At 30.2% G+C, this 10851-nt stretch overlaps 1 protein-coding gene across 1 annotated transcript; it reads left to right on the top strand.

The window, feature by feature from the left end:
• The first annotated feature begins 6987 nt into the window (after positions 1-6987).
• Positions 6988-10763, top strand: LOC107962344 (11-oxo-beta-amyrin 30-oxidase). Its single transcript, XM_016898685.2, has 7 exons — positions 6988-7449; positions 7682-7881; positions 8373-8975; positions 9156-9306; positions 9428-9607; positions 9874-10043; positions 10138-10763. The coding sequence occupies exons 1-7, from the start codon at positions 7182-7184 to the stop codon at positions 10243-10245; spliced, it is 1680 nt and encodes a 559-aa protein (XP_016754174.2). The 5' UTR covers positions 6988-7181; the 3' UTR covers positions 10246-10763.
• Positions 10764-10851: the final 88 nt, after the last annotated feature.

Raw genomic sequence — 10851 nt, 5'->3', positions numbered from 1 at the left:
TGCTTTGCCTTCTTTTATTTCCGATTTGTCCCCTAAGATTTTGTTTTATTTTTAATTTAGTCCTGTTATTGTTATTTTTGTTATTATTAAACTAATTAATTTATTATCATCATCATCATCATCATCATCATTATTATTATTATTAGCCTTGTTATTATAAGTTTTATTGTTCTTTTATTACTATTAACATTATTATATAAATTATTATTAATGCTATTACTATTTTTTTCTTATTAATATTATTAATATTATTATTGATATTATTATTATAATTATTATTATCTTTCATTACCATTATTATATTTCTTGTATACTTATTATTATCTTACCTTTGTATTTATATATTTACTATTATTCCCATATTGTTAAATTAATTAGTTTTTGCATCATTTTTTATTATTTATTTACCTAAATATTTTAAATATATTTAATTTATTTTATTCCCTTTTTATATTTATTTATATACTTTTATAATTTCGAAAACTTAGATTTATTATTATTATTATTATTATTGTCGCATTATACCTAAATTGTCTTATACAACATTCATTTATTTCTATAACATTTTTTACTTTGATCTTTTGAGTTCTTTACCTTCGTTATTTGTTTCAATGTTGGTTATTTATTATTTGCGTTTATGTTATTTTCTTTTTTTATTGTTATTCGTACAAATACATTTCTCATTTTCTTTATGCACATTGACATCGTATTTTACTACTATCGACTTTTGTTATGTTAATTCTATTCAATGCATAAATTATGATCTTTGAATAAGTTTAAATACACGAATCTTTTCAAACTCAAGTTTTAAACGATCTCGAGAATTAAGAAAAGATCGTGTCCTAACTTACTAGGTATGATCCCTTTTTTTTAACTCGAGATAGCTAAATATCTTTTAAATAAGTAAATTTTTGGCATTCATTCACGCATCGGGAATTCAAGACATTGTGTCCTAACTTACTGGATATAATTTTCTTTCTCGATTAACGTAAAATATGCCATTTTCTCGAAAATTTTTAATATTTCAATAAAAGATCATATTCTAAATCTTTTTAAAGTTTTAAATATTCGACATTAAGACATTAATTAATCAACTAGGTACCAATTTTGGGCGTTACGAGAGTGCTAATCCTTCTTCGTACGTAATCGACTCCCGAACCTATTTTTTTGAATTTTGTGGACCAAAATCGTTGTTTTAATAAAATCAAATCGTTTATTAAAAACAACTACTTTTCGAGGTGACCCGATCACACATCATCAAAAAAAGATTAGGTGGCGACTCCTATATTCATTTTTATTTTTCAAAAACCTAAATTGACTCCGTTTTCACAAAAAATGGTGAAAACACTAGGTCTAATAAAAAAACAGAAATATCATCATTATTTTCAGTGCCGTCTTAATATATAGTTAACTTCAAGTTGTTTTCTTATTCCAACAACATATGACTTTTTCTTTTCCACTTTTCACTTAAAAAAATGAATAGCAAAATCAAAAATGGTAATCTGAATTTGACCAAATTGGTTGGTCGGATGGAAAATCAATTGAGGTATTGGTATGAAAAGTCAGTTAAACTGATTTTTAATATATAAATTTTTATATTTTATTCAATTGAACTATTTGGACTATCGAATTCTGACATTTTTGACTATCGATCGGAACAAATATCATGCAAATCAGCTACAAAATTAATTTTAATTTGTTTGCACATTGAGTATATTTTATTTGAAATTTTTTAATAATATAGAATAAATTTGAGAATCCTAAAACTCATATAATTTTATGGGTCATAATCGTGTTTAAAATAACATATATTTATATAAATTTTGATATGCTTTTAATATTTATTACATAAGTTTGAACATAGTTGTATATTGTTGGGAATTGACCCGTATAAACAACGAGATAGTAAAAGTGAAGAAGAATGAACATAAATATTTTACGTGGAAAACCTTCAAAGAGGAAAAAACCACAGGTAAATGAAGCTTCGACTTTTCACTAAATGAGTATAATACGGAGAAAATAAACTTAAATATACTAAACGTACATACTCAAACCCCAAAAACAAAGCTCTAACTCGAAAACAAATTTCTATTTATAGTTACCATGAAAGTTATCATCAAAACTCACATGCGACTACATTTTCACAAAACATGGATACAATGACCCCTTTAAATAAGCTTATATTAAAGTTCTAATCGTACTAAAATATCCCTGGAATAATCAAAGTTCGACTGGGAAAAGAAGTCCTGCTTGGAGTCTAAAACGTGGCTACATTAGGTGAGATATCGTCGCGACGTCACATATCTCCTCATCGTGACGTCGCCTGTCTATTTCCAATAAGTGCCTGCAAAACGTCCGATAAATGTGAGACACACCCCCACAAATATGTATATCATATTCATATTCATATTATTATTTTATTATATTATGTTTTAATTATTTCTTTCATTTCGTGTACGTATAGTTAAGTGGGATGTACAATCAGTACACCTAATATGCAAATAAATATCTATACTAATTAAATAATTTTAGCATTATTTATAACATTAATTATTTAGTCCAAATGTTATTTAGCTGTTCATGTAAGGACAGCGGCCCTAATCAAATGTTGCAAGTGGCTTAGAGAATAAAGACAGACAAGCCGACCACTAATGGATAGATATTTAATTGGAGTTAGGAGTTAGAAAATGGGGCAATGAATTGAAAGTATTTAGAGTTTATAGCAAGAATTATAACATATTTGAGAAATAAAATGAGATAAAATTTGGTAATAACTTACCATGAAATTGATTTTTTCATTTTCTTAAAGGATAAAAAATTAAAATTAAAATAAATTTTGAGTGTCAGAAGGTAAAATTAGAGATAGAGGCGAAGTAATAAAAAAAATTGGTGTTAGGATCAAAATAAAATTACAAAATTTTGAGAGAGTTAGAATTAAAAATTTTATTTTAAAAAGGTTTAAATTGAATGGTTGATTATTGAGTGAGACTTAAACTACTCGAGTTTCATTTTAATCGAGGCTTTGCCATGATGAGGGAAAAGAAATTGTTGTTACCTCGAGTTGTCTATTTGTTTAAAATAAAAATTGTAATGGAAGTGTTAGAATGTAATGACCACTACAGTCTGGTATTGTGAAAATTGTGCAAACAAAAATTACCAAGGTTTGTTTACGCAATTCAATTTTCCTATGTTCATAGAGTTTAGCTCTGTGAGTAATTCCACTATCTTTAATCCACAGTACAAGTAAATCACACTCTATCACTCCCCAAGTATAGAGATCTCTCATTTGTACTTAAATACTAGAATCCTCACCTCCAAATTCTCCCCTGAGAACTTGAGCAATAAACACTCAACAATGTTTACAATATCTATACAAACTTTAAGACATATATTAAGTTCGCCATACTAACATAGAATCTAAGCGAATACAAAGTTCCTTGAAAATAGCTATTACATTAATAATAATCAAAGCACAATCGAGGATTTGCTCTCCAATATCAGCAACAATCTTAATCAGATCTCCACATTCCAAGGACTTATTTGATTCTCACGAATCTATTCCCATCTTCAAACTCCAAGGATTGGTTTTCGTAGATGGACCAAAGTATTTTTAATAACACAACATATTAACATGTCCAAATATTTTCTTCATTAAATTATCAAAATAAATAAGACAAGTATTAAACCACTTCAATGGTAGTTTGCAGTTAGCATTACCGAGTGCCACTTAGCAACTCTCAGCTTACTTTGCCTCAACAGAAACCATAAACAACAATAATACAAACACATTGCACATAAATAAATATTTATAAACAATAAATAAATCACTATAAACAAATGCACAAATGTCATGTATGCAAAGTAATCTAAAAAAAAAAAGAGACAAATTGACAGTAACTGCAACGCTGGAATAATTCAAAAACAAATCAGAAATGCATCAACTTAATCAAATCAATGAAATTTTCATCCTAGCCTTGCCATCATCAAATCAACTTGACGACGAACACCGATCAACCAAGAAGAAACTTTCAAAAGCCCAAAGAGACTCGCTACATCAATGATGCATAAAATGTCAAGTCTTAGATGACCTATTATTCTCCTCATCATCTCAAGTCTATCACCATTACAATGATATATCATGATAAATCCATTCGAAAATAGTTCTTAATAAATCTGGGCGACACCCTTATATTGAAAAATCTCACATATAAGCTAGAACATGACTAAAATTTAACAGTAAAAATAAAACCACCTCTACTTTCAAAGTAAACAGAGTGAACAAAATAAAACCATGAAACTACGGACAGAATAAAGTTAGGAGACCATTAACAAAACCACGATAATGGTGGATTGAAATTAAAATCAAAATAAAATCACGAAAAATTTTATTGGAGAAAAGATATATATTTTTCTTATTTTCTTTCCTTTTATCATTTTCTCTTCAATTTTTCAATCTTATTTATTTTCTTTTCATCTAATTAAATAAAAATTTAATTGTTTTTTTTTCAAATACAAAATTTACTTCAACAAATTTGTGATATATCTAATGGATTTATGAACTTTGCTATGAATAATGAATAGAAGTTGAGTCATAAGAATGAAACAAAGGATTGAAGAAAGGACAATTTATGGGCAAACGATGGATGGGGAAACATGTGATTTCCAAAGTGAAACATGTGATTGCGATTCCAATCCACACAATGAGTGGTTGCTAATGCTAAAGCCCATATATCAATATCTAACTTTGAACCAACAAAATCATATTCGTTGAATTTCAGTTTATAATTTTTACACGTATCTTTAAATCTTATTAAATTTTATTTATTAGAAATTTCATCATGTGTATATACGTGGAAATTATATATTTAGAGCATAAGGGTGTGTTTAAAAAACATGCATATTTGCTGATTGAGTCTTAACTCAATTGGCATGGACATTGTTGCCAATGTAAGATGACGTGGCTTCGAGTGCGCTGAAACGCATTATCCTCCTATTTATGGGTAAAGAAACTATAGATAATTTTAGACATTGTACCTAAATGAACAAATATGATCAAAACCTATAATACAAGTATTTTACGTTTTTTTTAGTTTTTTTAATTTCTATATAATAAAACTCAATTTTTTTTAATGTAATAATAAAACTTAAACTGAAACACATTCACCAAAAATGAATTGAATGCTGTTGGCCAATAATTAGAAGTACTTAAATGATTGATGTAAAAGTTCTTCAAAATGTCAGATTTTCACATCATTCCAATTTTGAACAAAATTTCATGCTGACCCTTGCCTAATGTTGCTTGTAACAAATTTTGGTTAAAATTTGATGTTAGTCCTTGTACTTTGATTAAGTTTGAGATTTAGTCCTTATACTTAACAAGTTAAAATTAAGTCTTTTTATTTTACTTTTTTAAAAATCTCAATTCAATCATTAAAACCGTAAGTATTTTCTGTCAAAATTTGTCAATTTGGCTTATTAATTAGGTCGTTGTTATATGATGTGGCATATAATTAATGAAAAAAGAACATGTTAAGTTGACAAATTTTAATGAAAACTACCAACAACAATAATTATTGAATTGAAATTTTTAAATTGAAAAAAATAAAAGGATTAAAATTTTAACTTTTAAAGTACAAGGAATAAATCTCAAATTCTATAAAGTATAAGGACTAACAACATATTTTAACCAAAAATTTAATTTAGTGTCAATTGAGCCTTAGCTCGGTGGGCACGGTTGCTATTGTAGCAACTAGGAGAATTGGGTTCCAGCGTGCTTAAGTGCGTTTTCCCTCAAATTTAAGGATTGTGAAGGGATTATAGGTAGAAGTAAACCTTGTATAAAAAACAAAAATTTTAGTGAAATTTTTAAATCTTATCAACGAAGTCAAAATAGGTAAAAATGATACATACTAAATCTTTGGTGATTGTACTAACGGGTCTCTCTATTATATAGGCCAGATTAAATTAATTTTTCTACTATTAAATGGATTAATTTAGTCCTTATACGATTAAAAGGAATCAAATAAGGCTAAAATTCACTAGATTTAACATCTATTGTTTAAACAACCGTCATTGACTCCTAACATAGTTATATTTTGAAAGCTTTTATATGATTTTGCGGATGAAATATTTTGTTTGGAGTTAATCTCTAAATGAAAAATAATCATTTTTACATCATTTTTTGAACAATAAATGTTAGCCCTGCTTCGATTTAATTAGCTTGTTTAATTCTTTTTAACTGTACATGAATTAAATCGATTTCACAAGTACTCTCACCCTAAATCTTTATACTATTAAGAAAAAGATGTCGAATTAAACAAACATGACAGATTTTAACCAACAATTATTAGGTAAAGTGGTACTACATGAGATAGTTTTAAAAAGAAAACTCAGATTTGAACCCAAAAAATGATATTATTAAGAAAGATAATCACAAATCCGAAGGTAAATCTCAAATACGGGTACTAAAGTTTTCATTTCCTATTTCCAAATACATTTTTCTATTACACCTAACATCAAATACTTTAGGTCCATTGCCCTTCTGAGTAATTAATTATCACCTCATTTACTTCTTTCGTTTTCTTTGAACCAACTATGATCAGATGCACACAATTTTATATAATAAAAAATAATTAAAATATGAGGTTATAATAAAAATAATACAAACACATACAACTTCAATAAAATAAAATAAAATAAAATAATTTTTTAAAATTAAAAAAAATTAATATTTTCAAAATCAAATTTGAATAAAATTGTATGAAATAAAAAATTAATAAATTAATCAGAAATATAAATTTCATATAAATTATAAATTTAGAACAGACATGAAAATTTACAATAACTCCGAAAGAGGACTGATGAATGTCAAAGAAAATTAGAAGACCCATATTATGGCGTAATGATGACATGTCAATGGAGCCACGTCTCTCCGTCAAGTGGCACATGCTTTTCCCATATTATTGTCCCATCAATCAAACACCCCCAAAGTCAAAAAAACACACACACCCCCACAACCATAAAGCTTTTAACTTCAATTTTTCCTTCTTTCTCTCTTTTCACAGGAACTGCATCCCATCTCATCTCATCTCATCTCATCTCATCCAATTCCTTCAATCAAAATCCAACCTTTTCCATCAATTTCCCTACTTATGAAACAAACTGTTTGAAAAAGAAAAAAGATGAACCCTTTCCTTTGCTTTGTTTTACAAGCATGGAATCCTAGCTCTTGTCAAGTTTCCTCCATGGAAACTTCTCGTTTTTTCAGAGACTATGCTGTTTGGGAAATCAATGCTTTTCTTTGGATTTCTCTTATAACTATTACTTATTTTCTTTCTTATAAGCTTTTTAAGTTGTTTAAGCTATGGAATCAAGCTTGCAAAATCCCAGGTCCTCCTTCTCCTTCCTTTTATGGTTATTTCACTACTCTCTGCAAACAAAATCTCACAGGTAATAAAAAAAACTCCTTTTTTTTTATGTGAATGATGAATCTATGAGTTTTTGGAATCTGGGTTGTTCATGGATTTACCAAATCTCACTATTTTTTACTTTTCTACCATATGGTCTTTCTATAAAGATTTACATAAATTTTCAATTGCAAATGATCAGGGGTTGAATTTTATAATCCGGGTTTTGATTTTACTAATCAAATATGGAATCCGTTGGTTTTTTTTTTTTGAAGAGGTATTGTCAGATTCACATGAGGAATATGGTTCAATTGTGAAGTTATGGTTGAGTCCTAAACAGCTTTTGGTTTCAATTAAAGAACCAGAAATTATTAAAGAGATGTTGTTGAAAGCTAAGGATAAATTGCCACTTACTGGAAAGGCTTTCAATTTGGCCTTTGGAAGATCCACCCTCTTTGCTTCATCTTTTGATAAGGTACTTAAATTACAAGTTCTTTTACCTGTTATGGTTGTTGTTGAACTTGTAAAGAAGATGGTCACTGCTTATCCTAGTCAGTAACACAATTGTTAGTCTTTAAGGATAGGGGTGTAATCTAGCTGAGCCGATCTCAATCCGTATGAGCCTGCTCGAAATTTGGGGCCCAAAGTTCAGTTTGAGTCTTCATAATTGGTTCTAAAATGTGAAATTTGGAATGCTAACCGGATTTTTAAAACATGAACTGGTTCTAACACCTCTAGTCATTCTCTTTTAGGTTTTGTCACTGACATCCGAGTCTGAAGAAGATAATTTTCCTCATGTGCTATGCAAGACCTGTTCTATGTTTTATTTGCTCTTCAAATTGTTTCAACGAAATGGTTATTTAATAGCAATCATATATAAGAATGTGTTCATACTCGATATATGTGTACTTTGATGGCATGATCGAATGACCTTCTGATAATCTATGGATTCTTTTTCCTCTTTAGGTAGAAAGTAGAAGAGAGTCACTGGCATCTGAATTGAATGTAAGGTTGCTTGATAGAGCAAATTTAATCCCGACCAAGGCTGTTGATCATATCATGGCTGAATTACACCAGAACATGACCAAAGGAAGTATCAATTGTAAAATGACTTCTCAGCATATGGCCTTCACTTTGCTTGGTGCTACAATATTTGGTGACACATTCTTGGCTTGGTTGAAGTCTACTATTTACGAGGAGCTGTTGATGATGGTTGCTAAAGATGCTTGCTTTTGGGCATCATATAGTGTCATTCCCTTTTGGAAACAAGGATTTTGGAGGTATCGACGATTATGTACAGAGTTGAAATGGCTAACTCAAGACCTTGTTCAACAGTGCAGTAAATACAGGCAATACCGTCACATGGAACCAAGCGCAAATCTTGGAATGGAGGCCGGCGTCTTTTTGCAAGATAACATTTCCCTGCAAGTGATTAATGGCCGTCATAATGTAAGAGATGAATCTTGTGGCAATATTATGAGCTTGCTGTTTCATGGATGCTTAACAACCGGAGGTTTGATTAATAATATGTTGATGAGGCTTGTTACACATCCAGAAATACAGCATAAGGTAAGCATTCTCTATTCCGGTTTCTGTGTTTTCCAGTTATCGTTAACTCCAGTACTCTTAGGACTTACTAAAAACTTAAAAGACCCTTCATCAATATATATATATATATTCACGTTCGAGTTTGAAGTTGAAGGTCCCAGGTTGCAGTTGATTTATGTCTTTGGAATTGAACTTCTGCAGATATACTCAGAGATAATCATGGCAAAGAAAGGTTCGGAGGACAAAGCTCAACCTGTTGTAGAGAAGATGCCTTTATTGTGGGCAACTATCTATGAGTCTGCTCGTGTTATGCCAGCCGGACCTTTGCTACAGAGGTGTTCTCTGAAACACGGTAAGCAGTTTTTTGAGTCATTAAACGAGAACTACATTGAATATCGACATGGAATTTGCAACAGGTACATTTAGTACTTATATGGTCACTGATACAAATATTATCCTTGTGTGTTTTGAAGATTTGAGGCTTAAGTCTGGTGTAATTGTGCCGGCTGGAGCAATACTTGTCGTACCTATGCAGTTGGTGCAGACCGATGATTCTAGTTGGGGAAATGATGCTGGCAAATTTAATCCATATCGTTTTCTGTCTAAGACAGAAAAGACATCCGCTTCACCAAACATGGATGCGTCCATTGCAGGTTTCACTCTACTTTTTCCAAAATGTCTGTCTATTAGGTCGAATTTGTTTATGCTATGTATTGTTTGCTGATTTAGCACAAAGCTATATGTTTATACACTGGAATGACTTCTTCTTGTCCATGTAGCTTACGTGAGATAAAATCATACATTTTTCCGATAAATACTCTTGTGTTATGATCATGTCAGTTCTTTTGGATTTAGTTTGCGTTCAGTGTCACGGGGTACTAATATACGATAACTATCTAATCGCTTTTCTTTGCTTTAGGACATGCTGAAGAACTTAAAGATCAAAGGAAATGTACTTTTGTTTTGAAAGATCCGAATAAGAATCCGGCTTTTCTTCCCTTCGGTTCTGGTGCTCGTGCTTGCGTTGGCCAGAAATTTGTCATTCAAGGAGTTGCAACGTTGTTTGCTTCCTTGCTCGAACAATACGAGGTTTGTCCTACGAATAACTTATCTATAATCTGTACTCTAAATACACGGAAAAACTTAGTGGACTAATGATTGTTCTGTTGAATCAATATAACAGGTGAGGCTTCGTTCAGGATCAAAGACAAACTCAAAACCGTCGACAAACTACTCGATGTCTCAAGATTTTCTGAGTTCCGAACTAGTTTTCGCAAGAAGGAATAACTGAAAAGCCATAACAAACATACATACTGTCATCCTTAAACCCTTAGTTTGCTCTTGTTTTCCGGTTTTCGTTTTTTCGCCATACAGCTTTTTGATGGAGAAAGACATCCTGATTCTCACCCTCTTTTTCCTCCGAAAATCATCGGAGAAGCTCATTCATTGCTTCTTACCTATGGATAATCTCACATGGGGCATATTTCAAATCTCATGTAATCCTCCATGGTTTTAAAAGTGTCTTAAAAAGTGCAGTATTTGATTTCAAGCATTTTAGTGTTTGTTTTTGAAGCACTTTGAGACACTATTTGCAGTGAAAACAAAACAAAAACAAAAAAAAAAAACTCAAAAACTCTACTTTTTGTCTTTCCCCATCTTCTGAACTTTTTTTAATCATTTTCTCTTTGTTTTTTTCCTCCTTACTGGAGTTTGTGTTGTATTGAATTATATACAATATGTGTTCAGTGAATCTTGTAATCATAATTTCTGAACTTGTTATGATCTATGAAATAAATCCAACTTTTTACATATGATCATGTTCATGATATCTTAATCTAATGTCAGACTATCGCTAGGTTATCGGTTTGATCGGTTCATCTAGTTTAATTAAATAAAT

Source organism: Gossypium hirsutum, chromosome D06, assembly GCF_007990345.1.
Source record: "Gossypium hirsutum isolate 1008001.06 chromosome D06, Gossypium_hirsutum_v2.1, whole genome shotgun sequence".
NCBI lineage: Eukaryota > Viridiplantae > Streptophyta > Magnoliopsida > Malvales > Malvaceae > Gossypium > Gossypium hirsutum.
The sequence above is the reverse complement of the archived record's forward strand: the minus strand, read 5'-3'. Positions and strand labels throughout refer to the sequence as shown.